The sequence below is a fragment of the Aquila chrysaetos genome, unplaced genomic scaffold, assembly GCF_900496995.4.
Source record: "Aquila chrysaetos chrysaetos unplaced genomic scaffold, bAquChr1.4, whole genome shotgun sequence".
Taxonomy (NCBI): domain Eukaryota; kingdom Metazoa; phylum Chordata; class Aves; order Accipitriformes; family Accipitridae; genus Aquila; species Aquila chrysaetos.
Window position 1 is genome coordinate 15,628 of NW_024470400.1, and position 13,439 is coordinate 29,066.

Sequence of the window (13,439 nt, forward strand, 5' to 3'; positions counted from 1 at the left end):
GGATATAGAGGGGGCTATAGGGGACTGTAGGGAATCTATAGGAGTCTGTATGGGGTTTCTAGCGGCTCATAGGAAGCTGTAAGGGTCTACAGGGGCACATAAGAGACCTATAGATGTCTATGGGGGATGTATAGGGGTCTGTAGAGCGTTTTGGAAGGGCTGGATAGGGAGTTACAGGTGATCTATAGGGTCCCACAGGAAGTTTTGGCAGGGCGAGGGGGGAATCCTTTGGGAGCTGATGGGCCACTATAGGCATCTATAGGGGCCTTTGGGGATCTATGGGGACTCTTGGGGGATCTATAGGGGCTCTCGGGGGATCTATGGGGGCTCTTGGGGGATCCGTAGGGCCCCTGTAGGCAGCACTGGGGCCCTGTAGGGATTACTTGGGGTCCATGGGGGGACAACAGGGGGGTTGGGGGGGGGTCCTAAGTGGGTGGGGGGGCATCTATAGGGGGGGCCTACCCTATAGGGGCTCTATAGGCCCCTCGGGGCACGTGTGGGGCCGGCGGACTGGGGGACCCAGGCGTCCGGCAGCCCCAGGCGTCCGAGCGCCCGTGGCGCTGGAATCCGCCTCCTCCTCCCCCCCCCCCCCCCCCCCCTTGGCCTAATCCCGGTGGCACTTTAACCAAAAGAGCCGCTTTTCGCCTTATATAACGGGGCCAGCGGCCGGGGGACCCCGGGGACGGGGACGTCACCCTGAGGAGGCCAGGTACTGCCGGAGAGCGGGGGGGGGACGCCTTGGGGACAGCGGGGGGGGGACACGACAGACAAGGTGGGGACGTGGGGTGGGTTGGGGACATCAGCGAGGGGTTGGGGACATCGCGGGGGGGGACACTGAGGGGCATGGTGGGGACGTGGGGTGGGTTGGGGACAGGCCGGGGACATCACGGAGGGGATCTGGGATGGGTTGGGGACATTGAGGGGCATGGTGGGGACGTGGGGTGGGTTGGGGACATTGTGGAGGGGGCGTGGGGACATCAGAAAAGGGACAGTGGGACAGGTTGGGGATGTTGGGCATGGTGGGGACGTGGGGTGGGTTGGGGACATGACGGAGAGGATCTGGGGTGGGTTGGGGACAGAAGAGAGGGGACATAGGACAGGTTGAGGATGTTGGGCATGGTGGGGACATGGGGTGGGTTGGGGACAGGTTGGGGACATTGTGGAGGGGATCTGGAATGGGTTGGGGACATCAGAAGAGGGGCAGTGGGACAGGTTGGGGACATTGAGGGGCATGGTGGGGACGTGGGGTGGGTTGGGGACATCACGGAGAGGATCTGGGGTGGGTTGGGGACATCAGAAAAGGGGCAAGTTGGGGACGTTGAGGGGAATGGTGGGGGTGGGTGGGTTGGGGACATGGGGACAGGTTGGGGACATCACAGGGATCTGAGATGGGTTGGGGTCATCAGAGGGGACGTGGGACAGGCTGGGGACGTTGAGGGGCACGGTGGGGACGTGGGGTGGGTTGGGGACAGGTTGGGGACATTGTGGAGGGGACATAGGCACAAAAAAAGGACGGCGGGACAGGTTGGGGACATTGAGGGGCATGGCAGAGGGGAGGTGGGATGTGCTGGGGACGTGGGGACAGGTTGGGGACATCAGAAAGGGGACAGTGGGACAGGTTGGGGACCCTGAGGGGGATGTGGGATGGGTTGGGGACATGTGGGGGACATTGTGGAGGGGGCACAGGTTGGGGACATCAGAAAAGGGACAGTGGGACAAGGTAGGGGACTTGGAAGTGCGTGGTGGGATAGCTTGGGGACATCGGGGACGTGGGATGCTTGAGGAGATGGGGACGGGTTGGGGACGTCGCGGAGGGGATCTGGGATGGGTCGGGGACATCAGAGGGATTGGGGACATGGCGGAGGGGACAGTGGGACAGGTTGGGGATGTCATGGAGGGGGTGGGGACGTGGGACTAGCGTGTGAGGACAAGTTGGGGACATCACAGAGGGGATGTGGGACGTGTTGGTGACAGGAGGTGGACATCAAGGGGTTGGGGACATCAGAGTGGTGACAAGTCGGGAACATCAAGGAAGGGTTGGGGACCAGGGGACGTTGGGGACGTGGGGATGGATCTGGGACATGGGGGATGTTGGCGAGAGGACGTGGGGTGCCCGGGGGACCAGGATGTCCTGGGGACATCAGAGAAGGGACCCTTCACCTTGGGGACACGGGAGTCACAGCTGGCCGGATGTCCCCATCCCCAGGGAGCTGCGCTGAGGTGGAGCAGGGACAGGGACACGCTGGGAGGGGAGGGGGACGTCGGGAGGGGCTGGGGACGCGTGACGCAAGTGGTGACACCGTGTCCCTGGTGGTCACCGCGTCCCCTCGCTGTGTCCCCGCAGTCCCTGTCCTTGCGCCTGCCCCGTGTCCCCCCCCGCCATGTCTGACCCGTGCCACCACGGTCCTGTGCTTGCCCCGTGTCCCCATCCCCATGTCCCTGTCCCCCTTGTCCCCACGTCATGGTGTCCCTGCGGGCGGTGGAGTCCCCATGGATGACTGTCCCCATGCATCGTGGTGTCCCCACGGGTGCTGGTGTCCCTGTGGGTCATGGTGTCCCCAGGGATGACTGTCCCCACATGTCATGGTGTCCCCATGGGTGCTGGTGTCCCCAGGGATGACTGTCCCCATGCATCATGGTGTCCCCATGGGTCATGGTGTCCCCAGGGATGACTGTCCCCATGGGTGATGATGTCCCCATAGGTGGTGGTGTCCGCATGGATGACTGTCCCCATGGGTCACAGTGTCCCCATGGGTCACGGTGTCCCCATGGGTCACGGTGTCCCCATGGATGACTGTCCCCACGTGTCACGGTGTCCCCACGTGTCATGATGTCCCCATGGGTGCTGGTGTCCCCAGGGATGACTGTCCCCATGCGTCATGGTGTCCCCATGGGTCATGGTGTCCCCATGGATGACTGTCCCCACATGTCATGGTGTCCCCACGGGTACTCGTGTCCCCATGGATGACTGTGCCCACGTGTCGTGGTGTCCCCGCGGGTGGTGGTGTCCCCGCGAGTGACGATGTTCCCCACGCCCTGGTGCCCAGCGGCGCCCCTGTGTCTGACGGCGTCCCCCGCGGGTGACGGTGTCCCCGCGTCCCAGGATGCCGTTCGGGGCGGTGCTGGCGCAGGTCGGGGGGCTGGGACGTTTCCAGGTGCTGCAGACGGCGCTGCTGGCGGTGCCCATCCTGCTCATGGCCAGCCACAACCTGCTGCAGAACTTCACCGCCGCCGTCCCCCCCCACCGCTGCCGCGTCCCCGGCGGCGTCCCCCGTCCCGGTGCCACCCTAGGGCCACCCGGAGCCACCCCTGATGGCACCTCGGCGGCTTCCGGTGGCACCTCGGCGGCCTCCGATGGCACCTCGAGGTCCTCCGACGCCATCCCGAGGTCTCCTGACGTCACCTTGGGGTCCCCCGACGGCACCGCCGTCCCCGGTGCCGCCCGCGTCACCCTCGATGGCGCACCGGGGTCCCCCGACGGCAGCGGCGTCCAGCCCGATGCCACCCTGTGGTCCTCTAACGGCACCCTGGGGCCCACTGGTGCCACCCTGGGGCCCACTGGTGCCACCCCGGGGTGGTCCAACGGCACCCTGGGGCCCCCCGATGCCGCCCTGGGGTCCTGCCGGCGCTACGTGGCCTCGTCCCTCGCCAACGACAGCACCGGCCCCCGGCCCACCGAGCCTTGCCGTGACGGTTGGGACTACGACCGCAGCATCTACGTGGCCACCATCGTCACCGAGGTGGGGACGGGGACGCGGGGAAGGGCGACGTGGGGGGGGGGTGGAGGGTGGGAAGATGACCACAGCGTCCGCGTGGCCACCAGCATCTCCAAGGTGGGGACAGGGGGACGGGGATGGAGGAATGGAGCCATATGGAGGTGGAGTCACCTAGGGTTGGGGGGACGGAGATGATGGAGTCGTGGGTGGGGGGAGATGGGGCTGATGCGGGATGGCGGTGGTGGAAGGGATGGATGGACGGAGGGCAGGAAAGAGGAGGCGCTGACGGGTGGAAGGAGAGGACAGGTCGTCCTCACCTCATCTTCCTCCCCGTAGTGGGACCTTGTCTGCAGCTACCGGCAGCTTCGGCAGATGGCCCAGTCCATCTACATGGCTGGGGTCCTGGTGGGCGCCCTGGTCCTGGGGGGCCTCTCGGACAGGTAAAGGCAGTGGCTACCCCTCCCCGTGCCTCAGTTTCCCCATGGGGCGTTGCACAGACCATCAACCGGCAGCACCCAGCGGCATCCAGCGCCTCCCTGTTGCAGGTTTGGGCGTAAGGCCATGTTGATGTGGTCCTACCTGCAGTTGGGGGTGATGGGGACGTGCACGGCCTTCGCCCCCAACTACGCGTCCTACTGCGTCTTCCGCTTCGCCGGTGGCATGGCCCTCTCTGGCTTCGGCCTCAGCATCGCCTGCCTCGGTGAGGGGACGGGGATGAGGATGACCACGGGGACCTGGGTGGGGACGACCCGGTGGGGATGAACCGATGGCCATGGGTGGGGACATCACCGTGGCCATGGAGAGGGACGTTGCCGTGGCCACGGATGCGGATGTCCCCAACGGCCGCGGTTGGGGACATCCCCCTCTCTACAGATGGAGACGTCCCTATGGCTGCTGATGGGGACATCCCAGTGGTCACTGATGGGGACATCACCATGGCCGTGGATGGGGCCACGTGGTGCGGCTGCATCTGGACATGATGGGGAGGCCACATTCACACGGAGGGTCACAAGAGAGGGGGGGACACCAAGTCAGACGTGTCCCCGTGGTCCCTTGCAGTGGTGGAGTGGATCCCCACGCCCTACCGCGCCATCACCGTGGCCATCACCGGCTTCGCCTACACCTTGGGCCAGATTCTGCTGGCTGGCGTGGCCTACGCTGTCCCCCACTGGCGCTGGCTCCAGCTCGCCGTCTCCCTGCCCTTCTTCATCTTCCTCCTCTACTCCTGGTAGGATGCTTGGGTCCCTTGGGGACGGCCGTGGGGACACGCGGGGCTCTCTTCGTGCCTCAGTTTCCCCCTTGTCGGCTGTAGGTGGTTGGCTGAGTCTGCCCGTTGGCTGGTGCTCTCGGGGAAGGCCGAGAGGGCTGTGAAGGTCCTGCAGCGAGTGGCCAGGATTAACAAGAGAAAGGAGGAAGGGGAGAAGATCACGGTCGAGGTATGGTGGCCCCATGGTGGGGGTGGTCTTGGTTTCCCACCCCCGTCCCCCACCAACCTCTCCCGTTTCCCTCCCGCTCTCCCAGATCCTGAAGTCCAACATGAAGGAGGAGTTGGCTGGTCTGAAGTCCTCCTACACCATCTCCGACCTGGTCCGGACCCCAGTCATCCGCCACATCTTCTTCTGCCTCTCCATCGTCTGGTGGGGCTGGGCCGGGATGGGGAAGTCTGGTGGGGATGAGGAGGAGGAGGAGGAGGGAGGAAGGGGTGAGGGAGTGGAGGAATGGAGAGGTGGGTGGAGAGCTGGCGGGATGGATGGTTGGAGGGACGGTTGGAAGGATGGGTGGATGGTTGGAAGGGTGGATGGAAGGAAGGAAGGATGGATGGTTGGATGGAAGGGTAGATGGACAGATGGTTGGAGAGTTGGTCAGATGTACGGATGGCTGATTGGAAAGATGGACAGCTGGACAATCAGTGAATCCAGCCATCCCACTGTAGCACAGCCATCTTCGCCACCATCTGAGATCCCTGCCTTGTCCCACGCGATGGTGACATCCCAAGGGAGGTCACCCCACCTCAAGGCCGCTCCCTCTCTCTGCCCTGCTCCAGGTTCTCCATCAGTTTCTCCTACTACGGGCTGGCCATGGATCTGCAAAACTTTGGTGTCAGCATTTACCTCATCCAGGTGATTTTCGGCGCCGTTGACTTCCCGGCCAAAGTGGTGGTGACTGTCTCCCTGAGCTACATTGGCCGGCGGGTGTCACTCATGGTGGCCCTCTTCTTGGCGGGGCTGGTCATCATTGCCAACATCTTTGTCTCCACAGGTGGGTGTGATGGGGTGATGGGGATCTTCCGCGCTGCTCTGTCCAGCCACCGACATCCCCACCAGTCCATCACGCAACTCTACTTTGCTCTTCACCCATCCCTTCCCTTCTCCAGCCATGGAATTAAGCACCCACCTACCTCTCCATCCATCCACCCATCCGTCCGTCCACGTCTCCAACCATCCGTCTGCGTCTCCATCCCATTACTTACCTAGCTATCCAACCATCCATCCCTACGTCCTCCCTTCTTTCTCCTTCCCACCATCCCATCCCTGAGGTGGCTCCTGCCCGAACGCGGAGCCCAGCCCGTCCCTCTCTCTGCCCCAGAGCTGCAGACGGTGCGCACGGCGCTGGCCGTCATCGGCAAGGGTTGCCTCTCCGCCTCCTTCAACTGCGTCTTCCTCTACACCACCGAGCTCTACCCCACTCCCATCAGGTAAAGCCCTGTCCCCGTGACCCCGCAGTGGGGCAGGTCCCCCGTCACCCACCCGTGACACCCCCAGGGTGGTCTCTGCCCCATGTTGACCCCCCCGTGGTGCCGGCAGGCAGACCGGGCTGGGCTTTGGCAGCACCATGGCCCGAGTGGGTGGCATCGTGGCACCGCTGGTGAAGATGATGGATGAGTACTACCCCTTCTTGCCCCCTGCGGTCTATGGGGTGGCCCCGGTGGTGGCAGCCGTGGCGGCCGGGTTCCTCCCAGAGACCCTCAACACGCCACTGCCCGACACCATCGAGGAGGTGGAGAGCAGGTGGGCATGTGGGAGGCAGGGATGGATGGTTGGAGACACGGATGGGTGGACGGAGCGGTAGATGAATGACGGGATTTTGTGATCGGATGGAGAGATGAACAACTGGATGGATATGCTGATGGATGGAGGGATAGGTTGGTAGACAAAGCGGGGTGGGGTTTTGGATGGTTGGATGGATGATGGAAGGTTGGGTGATAGAGGGTTGGATGATGGTTGGGTGGGTGGTGGATGGATGGGTGGTGGACGGTTGGGTGATGGATGGTTTGATGGTGGATGGACTGAAAGATGAAGGGGTTTTGGATGGCAGGACAGATGGCCGTGGAGAGGCACAAGTGGATGGGTGTGTTGGCAGAAGAACGGGTGATATGAGCGGCTGAACGGCTGGGCAGATGGACGGATGGACACAGTGCTGGGCTGCTTCCCACCCTGCCGGCAGCTGACCTGTCCTGCCATGCCCTATGGACCCTCCTCCTCCTCATCTTCCTCCCTCTAGGGCCAAGCGGAAGAAGACGGATGACCCCAAAGAGAAGATCCCCCTCCAGCCCCAGGACAAGGCTCCACAGAAGGAGGCCTGAAGGACCACGGCGGGCTGTGGGGGGACAGCACCCTATGCCCGGCCACCAGCAACCACCCTTCCCCACGGGTCCCCACAGCCTTGTTTTGGGGACGGGTACAAATTCGCTTCCTGCCCCACGGCTGGTGACCTCCCTGTGTGGGGCAGGGGACGTCCTTGGAGGAATAAAGCAGCTCTGGTGGGGACAACGTCTCAGGGTGTTATCTGAGTCCACCCAAGGTCACCCTCCAACGAGATGACACCCAATAACCGTGTCCAAGGTCACCTCCGATAGGACGACGGCTATGAACTGTGTCCCCGAGGTGACCTCCAATAAGATGGCACCCAAGAACACCACGTTGGAGGTCACCTCCAATGAGATGACACCCAATAACCCCAAACCCACCCAATGCTTGTCCCGGTAGAGGGGTCCCCCAAATCCCAGAGAAGGGGGAGAAGGGTGAGGAGCTCCCAAGTCCCACCCCAGCCCCCTCCCAGCAACCCATGGTGCTGCCGCCATGATGCGTCTTCCCTGATCCCGACCCCTTCCCGGACACCCCGGCCCTTGCTCCCACTGCCAACGTGTCCCTTGGCCCCATCATTGATCTGATCCCATCAAAAATTAACCCCCGGCTTCCCCAGGCGAAGAATGCGCTGACCCAAGCAGGGCCACCTCCGTCAGCACCTTTCGGTCCCCTTTTGACCACAAAAATCACTAAAATTTAACCCAAAGGGGCTGGCGAAGGCCATACATTGGCCCAAGTCAGGAGCCCCCCCCCCCCCCCCACAAGTTCTCAGGATACCCACCTGAGGGTACCCCAGGAGCTGGGTGAAGGAGGTTGGTCCCAGATGGCCCCTCTCCAAAAGCTGCCTTTTCCCCTCAAAAAAGAAAAGCAATGCTGGAAAATAATAAAATAAACAATAATTCTTTATTTTCTTCCTGCCCCAGATTGCTCCAGTTTCGCCCCGTTTGGGGGGCTTTTTTGCTGCAGCAGTGAGGGGAGGGAAGTGTTGCCCGCGGATTTGGCTCTGGCCACCCTTTGCTGGTGCTCGGTGGCCCCCCGGACACCTTTGCACTGCCCTTGCCCGCACTTTTGCCTTCTCCTGCTGGAAAAAACCCACAAAAAAAACCCACCCCAGATGTCAAACATTAACCCAAACCACCCGTTGGCTGGGTTATATAGGAGATCACCCTGATGCTTGTGGAGTGAGGATACTATGGGAGCGAGAGAAGCATTTTGGGGGTGAAATCCCTCCCTTTTGGGGCTCTGCGAGTGTGGGGCAGGCGTGCATGGCTGTGGGGTGTTCCCGGGGTCTCACGGTGGCAGCATGGCTTTCGCCAGCCTCCTGGAGCACGTGGGGGGCATGGGACGTTTCCAGGTGGCCTCGGTGCTCCTCCTGGCCCTGCCCATCCTCATGATGGCCAGTCACAACCTTCTGCAGAACTTCACGGCCGCCACCAGCGAGCATCGCTGCCGGCTTCACTGGGAGGCCAACGCCACCAGCCTCGACCCCCAGGACCTGCTGAAGGTCTCGGTTCCCCAAGGCGAGCGGTGCCGGCGCTTCGTGACACCACAGTGGTGGCTTTTGGAGGCCAATGGCTCGTCTCCCAACACCAGCTGGCTGGAGACAGAGCCCTGCCGCGATGGTTGGACCTATGACCGCAGCGTCTTCACCAGCACCATCATCACTGAGGTAGGATGGCAGCGGCAGTGGGGTGGGATGTGGGGCTGGTGGCAGGTTTCACCCAGTCCTGTGTGCGGTTCCCACCTTGAGGCACCGGTGAAGGGTCCGCTGTCACCACGACATTGGCTTCTTCCAGCTGGAGCATCTTCCCCGCTCAACCCTTGGTGGAGGCTCTCAACGCCCTGAGAGCTCAGGACAAGAAAGGGGGGGATGAGGGGGTTGGTGGCCATCAACAAGGGGGTCAAAAAGGGGCCAGATGACCCCTGGAAGGAGCTTCCAACCATGGGGATGCTGGGAAGGGCGGCCAAGTGTTTCATGGCACCCTCTTGGTGTTTCCATTGGCCACCCGTTGGCTGTTGTGTTGGGTCAACCCTACCAGCCACCACAGCCAGTTTTTGGGGGGCGGCAGGAGGAAGGCCAAGAGGGGTCTCCCCCCGATCTCTGTCCCACCCCGTGTCTTTGCCCCTTGGCAGTGGGACCTGGTGTGCAGCTCCCGGAGTCTGAAGCAGTTGGCCCAGTCGCTCTACATGACCGGCATCTTGGTGGGCGGCATCATCTTTGGGGGTCTCTCGGACAGGTGACACCGGGGGGGGGGACACCCCATACCCGTGGGGAGGTGGGGCAGCGTCATGGAGATTGTCTCACCTCCTCTTCTTCCTCCTCACCCACCTCTTCTTCCTCCTCACCCACCTCTTCTTCCTCCTCACCGCCCAGGTTCGGCCGCCGGTCACTGCTCACCTGGTGCTACCTCCAGATGGGCACCATGGGGACGTGCTCCTCCTTCGCCCCCACTTTCACCGTTTATTGCCTCTTCCGCTTCCTCACGGGCATGGCCTTCTCCGGCATCCTCCTCAACAGCGTCTCCCTCTGTACGTGCCCACCACCAACCCCACGGTACCAGCCCCGGGCACCCTCCTGGTCCGCTCCATGTCTCCGTGTGTCTCGGCAGCTTTGGAGTGGATGCCCACTCGCACCCGGGCACTCGTGGGGACCTTCATGGGTTACTGGTACACCATCGGGCAGTTCCTGCTGGCTGGGGTCGCCTACGCCATCCCTGATTGGCGCTGGCTGCAGCTCACCGTGTCGCTGCCCTTCTTGTGCTTCTTCCTCTACTCATGGTGAGGAGGAGAGGGAGGAATGGAGGCGTGGATGGAGGGATGGATGGATGGAGGGTTGCGTGGGTCGGTGGAAGGGGAGATGGGTGCAAAGATGGATGGACAGATGAAGAGAAGGTGCAAGGAGGGTTGGATGGTTGGGGGGGGTGGATGGAATGACGGAGGGAGGGATGGACAGACGGAGGGATGGACTGATGGAGGCATGGATGGAAGGTTGCATGGATGGGTGGGTGGAATGGGAGATGGGTGCAAAGATGGATGGACAGATGAAGAGAAGGTGCAAAGATGAAGAGAGGGTTGGATGGATGGACGGAGGGTTGGATGGTTGGGGGGTGGATGGGATGATGGATGGACAGATGGAGGGATGGATGGATGGAATGATGGAAGGTTGCATGGGGGGGTGGAAGGGGAGATGGGTGCAAAGATGGATGGACAGATGAAGAGAAGGTGCAAGGATGGGTGGAGAGTTGGGTGGATGGAGCGTTGGATGGACAGAGGTTGGATGGATGGATCGAAGCTGGCTGGAGGGACAGAGGTGTAGATCGCTGGTGGCAGGGTCACATGGATGGTGGGATGATGTTTGGGATCCTGTCCCCATCTCCTCTGCAGGTGGTTAACAGAGTCAGCTCGCTGGCTGGTCATGGTGGGGAAGTCCCACCAGGCCCTGAAGGAGCTCCAGAAAGTGGCCAGGATAAATGGGAAGAAAGAGGAAGGGGAGAAGCTCAACATAGAAGTAAAAGGCTCTGGCTGGGTCCCCTGGGGTGTTTTATAGCGGGTGGGGGGAGCGGCCCCACTCTCCTGGCCCTCATGTAGAGGGCCAACAGTGGGGCACCCTACACCCATCTTTCCAGCCCCTTAACCAACCATCCGTCCCCACAGACAACTCCCCATCCATCACCATCTGCATCCATCCCCTTATACAACCACCCACCTGGGTCTCCAGCCATCGCCATCTCCATCCATCCCACCCCAGCTGCAGCCAACCATCCAGCCATCTATCCGCCACCTCCACCCCCCATCTCCATCCCTCTGACCATCCATCTGTTCCTCCAGCCCTCCTCCCACCCACTCTTCACCCACCCTGCCCAGAGCTTAATTCCCCCCTTCCCCTGTTCCATCCCGGTTCCCCTCTCTGCTCCTCCCACCACTGCCCCCCCCCCCCCCCCCCCCCGGGAAAAAAGAGGGACCACAGGGCCCCAGAGCCCCACCCCAGGGCCCCCCCCCTCTCCCTCTAGGTCTTGAGGTCCTACATGCAGAAGGAAATGGCTTCATCAAGGAGTCACCACACGGTGGTCGACCTGGTCCGGACGCCCGTCGTGCGCCGCATCTCTTGTTGCCTCTGCTTCGTGTGGTACGCCCGGCAGTGGAGGACGTCAGTGGGTGGTTGTCCATCCTTCCCCCCCCCCAGCCGTTGATCCACCCATCTTGCTAGCCACCCCTCCAAACACCCACCTTAGCTGGGTCCTTACTGGAAAGGGAAACTGAGTCACGGTGCAGGATTCAGTCAACAGAAGTCTCTTGGCCCACATGTGCTCCAGAAAGGGACACAGATCTCCTGGCTGGATCCCCCCGGCCAGGGGATGGTGTGTGACCCCCAAATCCCACTCCACACCCCTCCACAGGTGACATTTGCCCCCCCCCGACCTCTTCTTGGCCTAGGTTCTCCACCAGCTTCGCCTACTATGGGCTGGCCATGGACCTGCAAAATTTTGACTTCAACATCTACGTGATCCAGCTCGTCTTTGGGGCCGTGGACATCCCAGCCAAGCTGGTCTCCATCCTCACCATCACCTTTGTGGGGCGACGCTTCACCCAGTCCTTTGCCCTCATCCTGGCTGGCTTGGCCATCTTGGCCAACGTCTTGGTGCCACGAGGTGAGGGCTGGGGGTGGTGGCAGCGGTGTCCCCTTCATCTCCAGCCCATAAGGCACCACCTGGGAGGGCCAAAACAAGCTCAACTCATTAATGCACTCCACGGTCTGAGTGGTTTTAGCTTTTTACGGGCGATTTGCCTGAAATTCTGGCGTTTGGGGTCTCCTCTCTCCATCGCCCACCCAACTCCCAACTAGTGACACCAAAGCGAGTCGCAGACGTCCTGTCCTCATCCCCACAGACCTGCGGACACTTCGGACTGCCCTGGCCGTCTTCGGGAAGGGTTGCTTAGCCGCGTCCTTCAACTGCGTCTTCCTCTACACGGGTGAGCTCTACCCCACCGTTATTCGGTAAGGAGTGGGGTGCGGGTTGGGGGAGGTGCCGGGGTGGCCGTGACCACGCAGGCTGGTCCCTCAGAGCCTCTCGGTGTCCCACAGGCAGACGGGGATGGGGTTGGCCAACACCATGGCCCGCCTGGGCAGCATCACTGCCCCCTTGGTGAAGATGGCGGGTGAGGTCTTCCCCACGTTGCCCTTCATCATCTACGGGGCAGCCCCCGTGGTGTCGGGGCTGGTGGCCATCTTCCTGCCAGAGACACGGGACACGGCTCTGCCTGAGACCGTGGAGGAGGTGGAGGGCAGGTGGGATTGGAGGGACTGAAGGACAAGGGGAGGGACGGTGGGGAGGGACCGATGGATGCGTGGAGACAGGGAGGGATGGTGGGAGAGAAGGATTGGTTGGACATCGGGATGGACAGATGGAGGATTGGTTCTATGTGGGGATGGATGGAATGGAGGGATGGAGGACTGGTTGAGTGTGGTGATGGATGGACGGACGGATGGACAGGAGTGGCTGGGGTTGGACAGAGATAGGTGGGTGGATGGATGGATAGGAAGAAGAGTACGACCACAGCTGGATGAAAGGACGGATGGATGTTTATGAAGATGGATGGATGGGTGATGGATGGACAGGTCGAGGGGGAACAGTAACATGAAAATGCACCTGCCCCCCACCAAAAAACCCACCCCCATCCTCCCTCTCCCACCAGGACCAAGACCCAGAAGGACGAAGCCCGACATCTCCAGGTCCCGCTTCAGCCCACCCAGCCCAGCAGCACCACGGGGCCCTGCTAGTGCCAACCACCCCGGGGGACCCCAAACCACAATCTACCCAGCAGACCAGAGGGGGTGCACCCCCTCCCAAGAAGAGCAAAGGGACAGCAATGACCATGGCCACCTTCTTGCATGGCCAAGAAGGGGACCCAGGCGTCCTCCTCTCCGTGCAGGGTTGGGGGATGGTGTGTCCCCTCCAACCGCCGCGTTGCAGGATGGTTTTTCTGTGCTGGAATAAAAACAATAAAAGCAAAAATCGTGTGAAATGCGGCCGGTGGGAGGGCACGGGGCTGGTGGTGGGGGTTGTTTTCCCACGGCCGCGGGGGGTCCCGCGCAGCCCGGCCGTCCCGCCCCGAAGGCAAATATGGGACTCAGCGG

At 62.2% G+C, this 13,439-nt stretch overlaps 2 protein-coding genes across 4 annotated transcripts; both read left to right on the forward strand.

Moving 5' to 3' along the window:
* Nucleotides 1-592: 592 nt before the first annotated feature.
* LOC115338337 (solute carrier family 22 member 6-A-like) lies at nucleotides 593-7,483 on the forward strand. Of its 3 annotated transcripts, none has more exons than XM_030006881.2 (11): nucleotides 593-709; nucleotides 3,048-3,740; nucleotides 4,053-4,156; nucleotides 4,262-4,416; nucleotides 4,776-4,944; nucleotides 5,029-5,152; nucleotides 5,238-5,353; nucleotides 5,761-5,975; nucleotides 6,303-6,411; nucleotides 6,521-6,724; nucleotides 7,218-7,483. In XM_030006881.2, exons 2-11 carry the CDS (start codon nucleotides 3,105-3,107, stop codon nucleotides 7,297-7,299), a joined length of 1,914 nt encoding a protein of 637 aa, XP_029862741.1. In that variant the 5' UTR covers nucleotides 593-709; nucleotides 3,048-3,104; the 3' UTR covers nucleotides 7,300-7,483. The 3 variants fall into 3 exon arrangements, with proteins under 3 accessions (XP_029862741.1, XP_029862743.1, XP_029862742.1); XM_030006883.2 differs by having other exon boundaries at nucleotides 595-704; XM_030006882.2 differs by lacking the exon at nucleotides 593-709 and having other exon boundaries at nucleotides 1,682-3,740.
* A 759-nt stretch (nucleotides 7,484-8,242) lies between these two features.
* On the forward strand, nucleotides 8,243-13,317 carry LOC115338341 (solute carrier family 22 member 6-A-like). Its single transcript, XM_030006889.2, has 10 exons — nucleotides 8,243-8,972; nucleotides 9,437-9,540; nucleotides 9,678-9,832; nucleotides 9,913-10,081; nucleotides 10,688-10,811; nucleotides 11,314-11,429; nucleotides 11,738-11,952; nucleotides 12,191-12,299; nucleotides 12,387-12,590; nucleotides 12,998-13,317. Exons 1-10 carry the CDS (start codon nucleotides 8,607-8,609, stop codon nucleotides 13,080-13,082), a joined length of 1,647 nt encoding a protein of 548 aa, XP_029862749.1. The 5' UTR covers nucleotides 8,243-8,606; the 3' UTR covers nucleotides 13,083-13,317.
* The last annotated feature ends 122 nt before the right edge of the window (nucleotides 13,318-13,439 follow it).

What these genes read in the sequence shown, in the direction of transcription:
- LOC115338337 (XM_030006881.2), top strand. Translation starts at nt 3,105, where the DNA reads ATGCCGTTCGGGGCGGTGCTGGCGCAGGTCGGGGGGCTGGGACGTTTC. An exon ending in ATCTTCCTCCTCTACTCCTG is followed by an intron (nt 4,945 to 5,028) that starts GTAGGATGCTTG and finishes TGTCGGCTGTAG; the next exon opens with GTGGTTGGCTGAGTCTGCCC. An exon ending in GGGAGAAGATCACGGTCGAG is followed by an intron (nt 5,153 to 5,237) that starts GTATGGTGGCCC and finishes CCGCTCTCCCAG; the next exon opens with ATCCTGAAGTCCAACATGAA.
- LOC115338341 (XM_030006889.2), top strand. Translation starts at nt 8,607, where the DNA reads ATGGCTTTCGCCAGCCTCCTGGAGCACGTGGGGGGCATGGGACGTTTC. An exon ending in GGGAGAAGCTCAACATAGAA is followed by an intron (nt 10,812 to 11,313) that starts GTAAAAGGCTCT and finishes CTCTCCCTCTAG; the next exon opens with GTCTTGAGGTCCTACATGCA. An exon ending in GTGGAGGAGGTGGAGGGCAG is followed by an intron (nt 12,591 to 12,997) that starts GTGGGATTGGAG and finishes CTCTCCCACCAG; the next exon opens with GACCAAGACCCAGAAGGACG.